The following is a 14974-nucleotide window of genomic DNA, read 5'->3' as shown; positions in this document are numbered from 1 at the left end:
CCAATTCTGCAGGCCCCGATCGGCCTACCACCCACTTGCCACAGTGGCAGTTGGCCCCTCCCCCCGGCCAGCATGCCCCAATCGCCTGATTGGTGCCTGCTGCCAACCTCCCAGTCCCTCCCTCAGGCTGACAGGTCCCAATTGCCTGACTGGGGCTGGGCCTGGGCTGGGGAACCGGGGGTGGGTGGCAGCGAGGGAAGGAGGAGGCGGGGAGGCAGGGAACCTGATCAGCCCTGATCGCAGGCCAGGCCTAGGGACCCCACCCATGCATGAATTTCAGCACCGGGCCTCTAGTAGAAAATAACTACAGTGAATAACAAGAACTGACTATATACTTATTCACCCATTCTATGTGTGAGTCCATGTTGCTGTCACTGCATAAATCATTCTCATAACATCTTTGATTTCCAGTTTAGGTTCTTTAAGGGAGAGCAAGAACCTACATTTTTACAAACCAAACTAAACCAGAATCCCATATTTTTATGATTATTTCTCTATCTATAGGTGTCTTGCCCACCCTAAATATGACAGCATTTTTTTACAAAATAGTCCAATATGGCCAATAACCAAGTCTGCCCAACTTAGACTATTCTTCTTTTTTTTTTTTAATCCTCATCCTAGGAGATGTTTTTCATTGATTCTAGAAAGAGAGGAAGGGAGAGAGAGAAACATTGATGTGAGAGAGAAACACTGACTGGTTGCCTCCTGTACACACCCCAACTGGGAATTGAAACCTTTCAGTGTACAGGATCATGCTCTAACCAACTGAGCCACCCAGCCAGGGCTAGACTATTCTTTTTTAAAAAACAATATTTCACTGGTTCATATAAAATGTAATGAAATTATAGCAAATAATTACAAGTATTGCTGAAACAAACAGGTTGGGAAGAAATAATACTGACTCTTGGTAGCATACAAGTCAACTGTGAAAGGTGAGTATGTGGACCTGAGAGGTGGGCTGCAAACTCTGTGAACCATACAACACCTTATAATTAAGACATTTAAAAAAATATATATTTTTATTGATTTCAGAGAGGAAGGGAGAGGGAGAGAGAGATAGAAACATCAATGATGAGAGAGAATCATTGATCGGCTACCTTCTGCATGCCCCCCATTGGGGATGGAGCCCACAACTGGGCATGTGCCCTTGACCAAAATCGAACCTGGGACCCTTAAGTCTGCAGGCCATCGCTCAATCCACTAAGCCAAACCAGTTAGGGCTAATTAAGACATTTTTGAGCATGCATCTCATATCTATTTATTGTTTAACTGAGAAATATGTACGATGCGTATTTACATAAACACACAGTCCTTGGGTTATGTTGGACTCGATGTACGTCGTTTTGTGGTTATGTCACGATCTCCCATTTATAAAAAAAAAAAAGTTCCGTCATTTCGATGTATGTACATATGTGCTTTATGTTTTTTATTATTTATTTACCACAAGTAAAGGTCAGGAATTGTTATCTTTCTTTTAAATTTTTTTTACTGTTTCACTTCATTACTGCTGTTTACGTGCTCCATGTGAGTGACGTAGGTGCTTATGTAGGCGGGTTCCGACTTATGGCGAAAATCGCGTTATGTGGTGCCATAGGAATGGATCTCTGACGTAACCCGAGGACCTACTGTACATATATTTGCACGTATATATGTCAGGTACATTATAAAATGTAAAAACAGAAAAATTTAAAGGGTGAGATAAAAAAGTTCTATTTTTTTCTTATACCTTAAGAGATCTTTCTGAACACCCTCCACGTTTGAGACTACTACACCAGCGCACACCTATTGGCCATGAATATTCAATGTAAGAGGCAACATAAGCAGGTTTTATTAAAAAAAAACACAAAAAAAAACAATGGACAGCCCAGCTGGCGTGGCTCAGTGGATGAGTGTTGACCTATGTACCAGGAGGTCATGATTTGATTCCAGGTTGGGGCACATGCCCGGGCTGTGGGATCAATCCTTAGTGGGGGGTTGCAGGAGGCAGCCGATCAACGACTCTCTCATCATTGATTTTCTATCCCTCTCTCCCTCTCCCTTCCTCTCTGAAATCAATAAAAATATATCAAAACAAAACAAAGCAATGGACAGTCTCTCTTAATAGGGCAATCAGAACTTGCTGCACTTTTATTATAGCAATTAATGACACCCTTTCTCTAGTCCAGTGGTTCTCAACCTTGGCTGCACATTAGAATCACCTGGGAATCTTTTTAAAATCCTGATTTCTGGGCCCCATCCTCGGAAATTCTGTTTCTTTGTTATGGGGTGAGGCCACAACATTAGTAACAAAGAAACAGAATTTCCGGAGGATGAGGCCCAGAAATCAGGATTTTAAAAAGATTCCCAGGTGATTCTAATGTGCAGCCAAGGTTGAGAACCACTGCTCTAGTCTCTTATCCTAATATATAAAAACCCTGGGTCGTAACGACCTGTCATGACCGAGGCTTGACCAACCAGAAGTCAGTCCTGCAGTCAGTGCTGGGTGTGGCAATCCAGCGCAGACTGCTTCCGCTGCAGGTGCGGTGCCCCAGCACTGACTGTTGAGGGGGCTGCGAATCAGGGCGAGAGAGAGGCCTGAAGAGAGAAGAAGGGACTGATCCGTTGCCTCTGTGGCAGCTTTTGATCAGCACTCACCTCTCTCTTTCTCTCCCAGTCTGGCCAGCAGCCACGCCTCCATTTCTCTCCAGGCCTCCACTGGGGCTGCTTATCAGCCCGGCCTTTCTTATCAGGCCCCATTGATAGACCCAGAGACGCTGACTGGCATAGGAACCAACCAATCAGAACAGAATCTGGGTGCTATGAGGAACTAATAGCTGCCTAGGAGGCGGAGCTTTTGACGTTGATTGACATAGGAGCCGACCAATCAGAACCAAATGTGGGTGCTGTGAAGAACTAATGGCTGTCTAGGAGGCAGAGCTTTTGACGTTGACTGGCATAGGAACTGACTAATCAGAACCAAATCTGGGTGCTGTGAGGAGCCAATGGCTGCCTAGGAGGCAGAGCTTTTGATGCTGACTGGCATAGAAATCAACCAATCAGAACCAAATTGGCCAGAAGAGGAGGGCATTTGGGGGGCGAGATCAGGCCTGCAGGGGAGGGCAGTTGGGAGTGATCAGGCAGGCAAAGGCAGTTAGGGGAGATCAGGCAGGCAGGCAGAGAGGTTAGGGGCGATCAGGCAGGCAGGCGAGCAGTTAGGAAGGATTGGGCCTTAACTGGCAGTTGGACATCCCCCAAGGGGTCCCCAATTGGAGAGGGTGCAGGCTGGGCTGAGGGACCCCCACCCCCTCCGCATGCACGAATTTTGTGCACCGGGCCACTAGTCCTATATAATAAAAGACCAAACAGCGGAATGACCACCAGGGGGCAGATGCTCAACATAGAAGCTGCCCCCTGATGGTCAGTGTGCTCCCACAGGGGGAATGTCTCTCAGCCAGAAGCTGGGCTCACAGCTGGCGAGCACAGTGGCGGTGGCGGGAGCCTCTCCTGCATTCGCAGCAGTTTTGAGGATGTCCGACTGCCGGCTTAACGCCCGCTCCCTGCATCAGTTGGACTTCCCCAGAGGGCTCCTGGACTGCGAGAGGGTGCAGGCTGGGATGAGGGACGCCCCCTCCACCCCCGAGTGCATAAATTTTGTGCACTGGGCCTCTAATTCAGTTTATAATCCCTCCTGTTCCTGGCTTCTAGGACAGAGGTTCACACATAGTAGGTGCTCAATGAACTCATGGCAGAATAAACCAGTGCCACCCACAGCTCTGTGTCCTCTGTGGAAGGCAGCTGTGGAACAGTGGGGGGATGGGCCCAGGGACCAGAGGCACTGGGCGGGGAAGTTCAGTGGCCTTGTCGAATTTACTTTATCTGCATTTTAGCTGCCTATGTAAAATTTCCCAAACATGCCTGAGATATGAATCCCCTCAGGACCTTCTTAAGAAACCATAATCCAAATAAGGAGAGCATAGGCCTAGGAATCTGTATGTGAACAAGCACACAAGGTGACTAAGAGTTAGACAACTATGAAAAACAAATTATAGTGAGAATTAAGTGAGAGGATCTTGAACCTGTAAGATCACTCTATAAGTTATAGGCCTGTGAGAGGTCTTTCACCTTCCTTCTCCAAGCTTGTTTATTTTCTCCTGTGTATGATGGGGATCTTTAGAGCTAGGATGAATAACAGATAATAAAATCCTTGAAAAACCGCAAGGCAGTATTACAAACTTAACCATTATTTTGTATTGCTAGGAACATTAAAAAAAAAAAAATCAGGAACCGCTCATTTCCTGGCAATCAGAGCAAACAGAAAATTCAGGAAAAATGGAATTTTAATTTCAAAAGAGTGTGTTCTCTCTTGAGAACTTCATAATATTCTCTGCTACTTCTGTTTCATTTTGAGACTCCTGGGGAGAGGCATGTGTTCTTTGTGGTCAGCCTCTGTCCTACCTACAATACCTGCTTCCTCACCACTCCCCCACCCTCCTGGAGCCAAAGCTCATGCAGAGGAGCCTGCACACACTCAGAGTCTTCTAACAACATCTAAATAAGGCCCTGGATCTACAGGTTCACACCTCCGTTTTCATGGGATTTCAACCAAGGGGCTCCGGTTTCACTTCTGAAAAGATATAGAATGTCATCTCACAAACAAGCTGCTTGAAAGTGGCAGAGAAAAAAAATCTGCTTTGAAACCAGAAGTACTTCGAGACGCTGGTTAAAGGAAGAAAAAAACAGCCACAGAGAAACACGGCCTCCCCCTCACACTCGGCACCTGGTGACAGACCTAAATAAAACCAGTGTGGAAACCCATCACCCAGGACATTTGGATCGGCCTTTGTTAGCCAGAGACACCCATTCAACCAGCCCTCCCAGGAAGAATGCCCTGCAACTTTGTTTCTAAGCAGCTCTTCAAGGACAATGAAGGTCATTGTAAATTTGTAAGCGATGCTGATGATGTTGGATGCAGAGCTGGCGCAGGCATGATTCCTGGGGTATTTGCTAACCTCACTTGGGCTTGTCAGTCTTCATTAAAGCCACAGCCATTAGTCAAGTGGTTTCCCCCAACTCTTCCCTTACCCCTAGTTTAGGGGATCTCTCAACTCTGCCAGGAACTTGTGAACAGCACGACTGCAAAGTATGTAGATGGAGTAGAACTGTACTTAGAGTCCTAGGAGAAGGGAGGCTGTAGGACGATTCTATTTTGCAAGTGATTTTGACGATGTGCCAGAGGGAAGTTTTAAAAACCCACGAGGCAGTTTCTGATCGTCTGGTAGCAGAGATGGCCCTACATAGGCAACTGAGGGTAACTTTTCCAAAATGGAAACTATGCTCTTACTAGGACAAATGAATTTGGGAGAAAGTGTATCTAGTTGTAGGATTTAAACAAGCTAACAGAACTCCATCAACTCTTCTAAAAACAAACCTGCTTCCTTCCTTTTTAAATCTCACACAGAAATAGGTACTCTAAGGAAAACAAAAATCCATCAGTGGAAAAACCTCAAAGGACAATTTAAGTAAAGGTGAGATTAGATTCCAAGTGTCACACAGGGATGAAAGCTCACGTGTCCTCAACTTATAAAAGGAGGATCACCTGTATGTGAACGCTCATCATTCTATTCACAGACACAGTGTTTCTGTACCCTAAGGCACCTCACCAGAGCCTATTCACCCAGAAAACACCTGAACTCTAGCACGTTAGCAAATGCCTCTATAAGAGAGTATGAAACTTAATTTAGAATACTGGAGTAGATTTCAGCATCCCCCATTCCTCGAGGAGGATCCTCTGACCAGGGCAGGGATTTAGCAGCTCTGTTAGGGGTGTGTGGAAAGGAGGAGCTATAGTGTCAGGGGTATGCAGAGTTGAGCTCTCTTGAACAGCAGAGGGTTGCAGCTGCTTGCAACTTCTCTCTCCCTTAGCACCACTTGTAATGTCACTGAAGGGCATGGGTAGGTGTGAAGCACACATAGGAGAGGGCTGAGGTGGGGGGGTCCCAGGGCAGGCAAGTGCCCCCAGGGAAGCATGTGGGGTGAGGGGGTAGGTGAGCCCAGTTTCCACTGTGGCCCCTGGTATGGCAGAATTGAGGGCTCCCAATGCTGGCAGCTGGAGGGAGGCACCATGATCCCAGAGAGCCTTCAACTCATACTTTAGCCCTTCTTGTCCCTTCTCTTTTGGAAATCAAACAAACTAAGCAAAATCCCACAGCACACTGGCTCTGACCTTGGCATTGGCCAGGCTAGAAAGAGCACATTGTTAACATGGTAAAGATGTCTGACTCCCACAAGAACAGTGAACTGGCAGGGTCCTGAAACCATGGAGAGACCTGGACCGCCAGCCAGTGCCCAAGCCCTGCCCTGGCTGCCACAGGCAGAGGGACAGCACAGTGTAAGGGAAGGGCTGCAACAGCCAGCGCTGTAGGCCAAGGAAGTACTCGCCTTAGTTAGCTGAGGTTTGTCCTTGCCATTCTCAAAGGACTTTATGGCAAATAAATGATATTCTTGTTCATAGCCAGGTCCCCAACTAGTCTTAAAAAGAAAAAAGTTAAAATTTTAAACTCATTGAATTGAGAGCTGACATGTACCACAGCTTGCTTAATGAGGCAGGGCACTATGGTATCTGTTCTTTTTCTTTTCTTTTCTTCTAAGAACACAGCACACAGGCAATAGGGTGGTGAAGACCTGGAGATGGAGAGACAGGGGGAGGGGCGGAAAAGGGGAGAAAATGGGAGGTTTCTGTAATACTATCAACAATAAAAAATATATTAAAAAATAAGAACACTGCATAATTCTGAGCAATGGGATTTACAGAAATAAAAAAAATAAGGCTTTTTTAAAAAAAAACAAACCTTGTGGCTAAACAATTTTGGGATTAGCTCCTCCCTGGGTAGAAATGCAGTGTGACCCATGTGGTGTCATGGTCTGGCATTCTGTGTAAGGAGTGTGGGTACAAGAAGCCCTGAGCAGAGCCAGCAGTCTCGCAGTAGGGCTAACAGGCACTTATCAGGAACAACTATCACCAGTAAAGGTATCAACACTGATAACCACTAACAAGCTTCTTGATTTTTTTTGTTTGTTTTTTGTTTTTAATATGACAGGGATATTAGAAGTATGATAGCAAGAAACTATTTTCTTAAAATATGTTCTTACTGATTTTTTTTTTTTAAGAGAGAGGGGAAGGGAGATAGAGAAACCTCCATCAGTTGCCTCTTGTATGCACCCACAATCTTTTGGTGTGCAGGGACAATGCTCCAACCAACTGAGCCACCGGCCAGGGCCCACTAACAAGCTTCTAAACAACCTTCCCCAAACACCCAAAATGGGCAGGAAGCACGTTTGCACATCAATGATTAAGAGTCAGGCCTGAAGGCAAATTTATCAGCAATGGGATTTACAGAAATGAAAAGTAAGGCTAAAAAAATAAATAAACCTTGTAGCTAAACAATTTTAGGATTAGCTCCTCTCAGTGCTTGCTACGATAATATTTTATTCATCCGGTGACCTTAACTCTCCAGAACAAGAGGAAAATCCTGGAGTTAACAAAAAAGCTTCAAAGTAGCCCAAAGCAATAAACCACAAGCATTCGACTTTCAATTCTACCATTGTGTCAGGTAACAGACAGATGGGTGAACCCATCATCAAGAAAGGGTAAAAAAAATATTATTTCCCTATACTAAATGTATTTTCAGAGAAATGCTTTGGTAAATTTCAAATATCAGGTAATTTCTTTAGCATCTCAGGTTTCTCCAATAATCCAAGGAAAATGATGTGTGGCTCTATTATTTAAAGGTATCAAGTCCCTTCAAGCTTTTAAGTATGTGGCTCTCGGCACAGGTGTATTACAAAATTTCGTTGTTAGGACTCAAACCCAATTTACTAAATAGCCACTCAGTTTTCCCAATATTTACAAAAGCAAAATTAAATAAAAGAGGCTCTTTATAATCCTATATAATAAAAGGCTAATATGCAAATTGTCCCCTCTGGAGTTCGACCTACCATGCGTTCAACCAACCAGGAGTTTGACCACTCGCTATGATGTGTGCTGACCACCAGAGGGCAGTGCGGAATGAGGTAAGGCCCTGGCCGGCAGCCGGCAGCAGGGGGAAGGAAGGCCCCAATTGGCCCTGATTGCCTGCCAGACCTAGGGACCCTACCCATGCACGAATTTCGTGCACTGGGCCTCTAGTAATAAATAAAGGACAATCTGCTTTCATGTTCTCTGTCAAGTAAGCAGTACCTGGGAGAAGTTCCGGAATTTCATTCCTTAATGTCATTGGATGAGGTACCCAAAGAGTGTTACAAAACCATAACTGTAAATGTTGTAAGGTTTAAAATACTAGAAATGACATATTCTAAACATAGTATCAGAGGTAAATGTTCATCCAGCATTCGTTACAATATAATGGAATGTGGATTGTCCCCTTCCCCTTCACATCAGTCCTGAAATTCATTTTGCAGATGGAAAAACTGAGTCTCAACTTGCTGGAGGCTACAGAGCTGCCAGGCAGCTAGGATGGAGCCAATGGCTTAATTCCTTCTTGCAACTCTGTTACACTGTCAGTTCCGAAGACAGTTATTTGCAGGAGCCCAGCTCCTTCTACAACCCATGCCACTGGACAGCGGCTCCACTGGGAGCCCTTCTTAGCACTAACACTCGCAAGCAGCCAGCAGGCCCAGGCCCTGACATCAGAACCTGTAAAAACCTAGCTAAGAAGGCTGCTGCTCACCCAGGCCAATTTCCTGAGATACTGGATTTCTTGCTCATTACAGTGTTTTAATCGAGAGACTGACATTCTTTTTTAAAGGGATTTCATGCTTCATTTTTCCTGCTCTGTCTCGGGAGGCAAGAAGGCTAAGTGCAAACAACCTCTCCTCGGAGTCCTGCCCGGCTCAGACATTCCTCTCCCCTTGAGCCCACTCTCCCCTCCAGTCCTGTCCCAGCTGAGAACTGACATCCAACAGCTGCACTAATCTCTCTCGGTTGCTGGGAGCAACAGTGCAGGCCCTGTGACAGGGCCCTGGCCAGCAGTGGGCGGCAGCCTGCCCTGCCTACGCCCAGGAATCCTCCAGGCTGCACATCGCGTCCCAACACCCTGCTTAGACTGTTCAACCAAACCAGTGTGGCATGAAGCCCAGGCAGATCTAGGGTGGGGTGAGCCCAGAAGCCGGTGGCTATCCCTGCCCGGCACAGCCCAAGTCATAGAGAAGATCCTCGGGCAGGGTGGAGAGGGGGCAGTCCTGACAAAGGTGCCTCCAGCTTCTAGGCCCGCTGGGAAGGAGGAGGGGAGAAGGGAAGTGTCCTCCCCTCTAACCTTGCCACCAACATCATTTTAAACCTGTTCCAACGGGCCGAGCCTCAGACCCCTGAGACTCAAATACAAAATGCTGACCAATATTTTGTTATCCCTTTCCCTGTTTTTAGAATAGCATGTAACAAGTGTGGGACCAACGCCATTGAATGCGTCTGAAGGCCTTCCTGCAGGCCATGGGTGTGTGTGCGTGTGTGTGTGCAGTAAAGGGAGTGGAACACTCTTTGGAACACTTCAGAATCCCCAGGAAAGAAGGTTCTGGCACCTCTCCACTGCCAAGACGAGGAGGGCCCAGCCCATCAACACCTACAGCAGCACTCCCCTCCCCGCCCACATCCTGCCTGTCGGAACCCCCTTGGGCCCCCGTGGACTATTCCCTGACAGGGATTTGAGGGCACTGCCTTCAAATGTGAAATCACCTCACAGACAACCAAGGCCATACCCACTCAATGGAGGAGGGCGTCCAGCAGAGGGTTGCGGGGAGCACTACCACACCCGATGTGAAATGCCCAGGGAAGCTTCACCCAGCGAGATCAGCTCCCTCTGCTTGAACAACGGGCACCATGCCCCTCGGGCCCTGAGTCTGTCCCCTTTGCTTTTTTTACTGCTCATTTACTTTCTAAAAGCCCTTGAGGGGTCCTATCTCCAACATCACTGTTTTTATTCTCAAGTCTAGTCAATCGCCTGAAATATAATAAGCACTCAATCATATGCTAAAATGATTGAAAAATCATTTATTACCTGATTTCTTTCAATCAAGAAGCCATGTAAGCCCTAGCTGGTTTGGCTCAGTGGATAGAGTGTCAGCCTGCAGACTAAAAGGTCCCAGGTTCGATTCCAGTCAGGGGCACATGCCCAGGTTGCAGGCTCGATCCTCCCCAGTAGGGGGCGTGCAGGAGGCAGCCAATCAATGATTCTCTCTCCTCATTGATGTTTCTATCTCTCTCTCTCTCCTTTCCTCTCTGAAATCAATTTAAAAAAAAAAAAGGAAGAAGCCATGCAAGATCGTACAATAACTTTTGCCAGATTGTGCCCCAAGCTGCAGCCGCATCACCATGGTGACCACCCAGCTGTCACTGGTCCGGGCCCAGCCCCAGACAGCCAGACATAAGTCATTCAGACACAAGACCAGGGGCCAACAAAGCAAAGCCGCTGCCGTGGCACCATCCCTGCTATCGGTGGGCTTATCCTAAGAAACTAAGACATATCGCTGACAATTTTTATATTGTACTTACGTTGACATTATATTTTGGACATACAGTGGGGCCTTGACTTATGAGTGTCCCGACTAACGAGTTTTTTGAGATACCAGCTATCTCTTGGCTGATTTTTTGCATTGAGTTGACAGAGTAATTTGAGTTAATGAGCTCCTTAACGAGCTCCTTAACGAGCTCGGTCTCGGAACGAATTAAACTCGTAAGTCAAGGCCCCACTGTATTGGTATAATCAACAAAGCATGATCAATTTCACCTGTTTCTTTTTTATTTTTTTAAAACGTGGCTACTAGAAAATTTAAAATGATATTCATAGCTCTTTTCCTACCTGTGGGCACGGAGCTGCACTTCCCTCCCAGCTAACTTTATTCGTGGAAGTGTACGGCCTGTTACTCTGTTCTATTCTTATAACCAAGTAAGAAATTGAACACCCTGAAACATCCTCACACAGGGATGTCCTTTTTCCATCCACCTGCTCGCTGAACACTCTTGCGCATCACCTCCGATTCCAAATGCCAGGTCTCCGGAAGCCCCACACTTCTTGTCTGGGAGCCCCATAGAGGGCCGGTTTACTGCTAGTCACAGGGCCCAGGCAATAACCAGCCAGAGCTAGAATCACTACAAGCAGCCTCATGTCTTCCTGTCTTTCTACACTGACACTTCGTTAATTTGAAACACAGGGGAGTGGAGGACAACGGCCTCAGCGTTTATATGAGTTTAGATTTCCAACATTTTTTTATTAAGAAACAAGCATCTTTCCAGTGGGGGTGGGGGTAAAGGCAGGAGAGAAGAGAAGCCAACAGCTGTTTTGAGTTATAAACTTTCTGTCTAAACTGGTAGCATCTATCCCACTGTGGTTCTGCTGCCTTTGGTGTTTGCAAATGGAGTTGGTGCCTATTTTAGCTCTGGGTTAACAAGCAATTTCTCCCACCAGCTACTGTCACAGTTCACTGCCTGGCTGGGCCCTGCTGGCTCCTGCCTGCCCCCATGGTCTCCTTGATAGCAGGCTATTATGTGGAAAGGCAGAGCAGTGAGGAGAAAAGGGAAATTAACTATGTTCTGTAATCAGCTCCTTTTGGTTTCCAGATACAAGCCCCACCCCAACTAGCAACAGCCGCTAGACAGGGCATGGCCTGGTTGTCCCACAAATGGAAGCAAGGCAAGCCCTTCTTATGGCCATTGCTGGGCACTGTGGGTGCAGCATCCAGGGGCTCCGGTGGGAGGGAGGGCTTCCAGGAGGGGTTGAGTCCCTGCCAGGCTACAAAACTTCTCCAGTCAAGCCCTCACCAAACAAAGGGTATTACACCTGAGTAGGGAATGAAAACAGGCAGGACTTGAGGTTCAACATCACAGCCCATCGGTGGCCCTGGCGTCACGGTGAGTGTATTACCCTCTGAATCGTGCAGAACAGAACCACCATGTCCAGTGCATTTCCCATTCCAGCCTCTCTGAGCAGCAAGCCCAGCCTGCCCTGGAGAAGCTGCTTGTCTAGAAGGCTCCGTCAGGAGAACCCACACCCTGGTGCAGGCCGGCATTTAAGAAGGGGACACCTGGTCTTTATCACTGCTATACACTGTGCGGGCTCCAGCCACCCACAATCTCTACTGAGACTCAAGTTATGTTCCCTGCAGGGCAGAATTACACAGAAGGGGGCAAGTGGGTAGTTCCTAATGATATCTAAACACAGAATAAAGCATGAAGTGAAACAAAAATGTAGGGACTCGGAGACTAGCAGTGTGTTTACTTTGCAGTGACAGGATTTGGGGGTCCCACGGCTATTACTGCCCCTGCCCACGACTTGCCATGTGACTTCAGGTAACTTCACCTCTGTTTGCTCAGGTCCTCAGTCTGGAGAGCTAATTCAATATTCACCACCCACCACAAGCCCACATCCTGGGAATGCTGTGGATGTTAATAAAACCGCGAAGTCAAGTTCCTGAATCTCTCAGAACTACAGGGCTTATAAAAGAGTCAAATGCTGTTTCTTGGTAGACAAAGAACAACTGTTAAGAGACAGGTTTCAGCTTCACAGAACTGAAGGCCTGAAAGGGCCCGCAGGGGTCGTCTGGTCAGCTCTCCGTCAAGGTTCAGATGCAGCTGGTCAAGTCCCCTGTGAGCAGACAGGAGTGGGACCCAGGAGTTGACCACTCCACGCGTCATGCAATTTCTCAAAATGGGGGAGTTATGGAGGGACATTTTATAGCACTTCAATTGCTCAGCAGTTTAAACTTGTCATAAATCCCTTTTTCCCCTAATGAAAAAATGTCAAGCTAATGTGATTAACGATAATGATACCTGACACAGCTTTATGTTACCATACTATTAATTAGACTTTTCCCTCAACACAAAAGTCCGGCTTGTTCAGACCCCTTCACTCCTCAGTCACAAGCAAACACGTATCTCAGGAAGGCAATGTGGTCCATACACAGACATCCAGATTTCCACAACCCCCACTGTCTCCTGAAACCCGAAGCCACAGCCCTGCATGCGGACACCTGCCCTGGGTGACCCTGGCAGACACGCAACTTTCCAGCGGCACACGGCACCAGAGGCTCCCCCTGGCACCGAGTTGATTCCAATGCTTACAAATTTAAAAAGTGGCAGCTGCGTAGGAAAAGGTTCCAAGCCTATCTGCTCACTAAGAACACAGGGCTTTCTACCGGATGAAAGTTCTCAGGGAAGGTTGGGAAAGAAAGCTGAGTGCCCCGCCCCCCACAACCCCAAATTCTGCTGGAAGTCGTATTAGCATGTGCACTTTCTGCGAGGGAGGGCGGGGAGACCTAACCTTGAGGCTGACCAGCAGGACTATCACCCATCACTGTTTCTCTGGGACGGGCTTCACTTTAGGTCAAATGTCGCACGAAGTTGAACTTGGTCTCACACCAAAACGCATTCTCCGTGTCCTGTGCTACGGTCAGTCCAGTCCCACCTACCTGCACCTACAGCACCTGCTTGGCCTCTCCTGCCCGCACCGCACACTCCTGCACAGCTAACGTCATCTGGGCTGCAACCAACACCTTCTGTGAGGACAGTGGGTCTGCTGCCTAAAAGCTGTGAGGAAACGCGTGTGCACGGGCCTCCCAGGAGTGAAGGACGTAGGGAACCTCAGTAAGCACGGCACCTTCTCTCTAACACAGTGGTTCTCAACCTTCCTAATGCCGCGACCCTTTAATACAGTTCCTCATGTTGTGGTGACCCCCAACCATAAAATTATTTTCGTTGCTACTTCATAACTGTAACTTTGCTACTGTTATGAATCGTAATGTAAATATCTGATATGCAGGATGTATTTTCATTGTTACAAATTGAACATAATTAAAGCATAGTGATTAATCACAAAAACAATATGTAATTATATATGTGTTTTCCGATGGTCTTAGGCGACCCCTGTGAAAGGGTCGTTCGACCGCCAAAGGGGTTTCGACCCACAGGTTGAGAACTGCTGCTCTAACACCTTTCAGCCTGACATCACACACCATTCTTTTTTAATATTTTTTTTGAATTGATTTTAGAGAGGAATGGAGAGGGAAACACCAATGATGAGAGAGAATCATTGATCAAGTGCCTCCTGCACTTCCCCCACTGGGGATCGAGCCCGCAATCTGGGCATGTGCCCTGACCAGGAATTGAACCATGACCTCCTGGTTCATAGGTCGATGCTCAATCACTGACCCACACCGCTGGGCTCACACACCATTTTTAATGGCCTTACTAGCATCATCATACCCAGGTGAAATCATTTCAGCCCGGTATGTAGTAATAGGGATGGGAAAGAGCTCTGAGGGCAGGCATATTCCACCCTTCCTCCTACCTTAGTGGGTTATCTGAGTGGGTCTCCATGTGGCTCTCCAGTCCATACTTGCAAACAAACTCCTTGAAACACACTGGGCAGTGGAACACTTCATCTGCCTTCTTCTCCAAGTCACCTGACTGCCCATCTTCCACCATCTTAGGGGAGAGGAAAAAGAAATCACGAAGGAGGCTTCCCACATGGGCTGGCATCTGAGGCGTTGCCAACACTTGGTCCAGAGGCCATCGAAAAGGAAAGGGAGCCACCTCCTGGGTATTTAGGATGCACCTGACCAGTCCTTCACTCATGCAACAAACAAACACTCACCAAATACAACATCCACCCACCCACCCATCCACCCTCAGCCACTCATCCATTCAACACGTATTTACAAAGCACCTAGAGCTTGACAGGCACTGGGAGTAAAAGTCCCTAACACTGAGGCAGCTGCCATTCTAGCTGGAAAAAAACAAGCAGAGGAGCAATGGAACGGGCTCTCCCTTTCCTTATGGGCTCCGGGGGCTCCACAGAGGAAGCACACACACCCTCTTCGGTAGACACCTTACACAGCGTGGGACACACAGGCCAGCGCCCCCCCCCCCTCACCACCCCCTGCAAAAATAAAGACTAGGTGTGTTTCTACCAAGAGTCCCATGGTTAGGCACATCGGGGCTGGGAGCAGA

General features: G+C 47.3%; 1 protein-coding gene across 17 annotated transcripts in view; it reads right to left on the bottom strand.

The window, feature by feature from the left end:
* Positions 1-14974, bottom strand: part of RREB1 (ras responsive element binding protein 1) — a 190546-nt gene that overhangs the window by 32143 nt on the left and 143429 nt on the right. For all 17 annotated transcript variants that reach the window (XR_002831726.1, XR_002831727.1, XM_023762740.1 and 14 more), the window contains one exon: positions 14313-14449. Coding sequence is in view for 15 of the 17 variants with exons in the window: in XM_023762740.1 (XP_023618508.1) it covers positions 14313-14449 (137 nt within the window). In the remaining 2 variants the exon portion in view is untranslated. The remainder of the gene's footprint in view (positions 1-14312; positions 14450-14974) is intronic.

This window comes from Myotis lucifugus, unplaced genomic scaffold (genome assembly GCF_000147115.1).
Source record: "Myotis lucifugus unplaced genomic scaffold, Myoluc2.0 scaffold_259, whole genome shotgun sequence".
Lineage (NCBI taxonomy): Eukaryota > Metazoa > Chordata > Mammalia > Chiroptera > Vespertilionidae > Myotis > Myotis lucifugus.
Note: the sequence above shows the minus strand (reverse complement) of the source record. Positions and strands in the feature narration are given on the sequence as shown.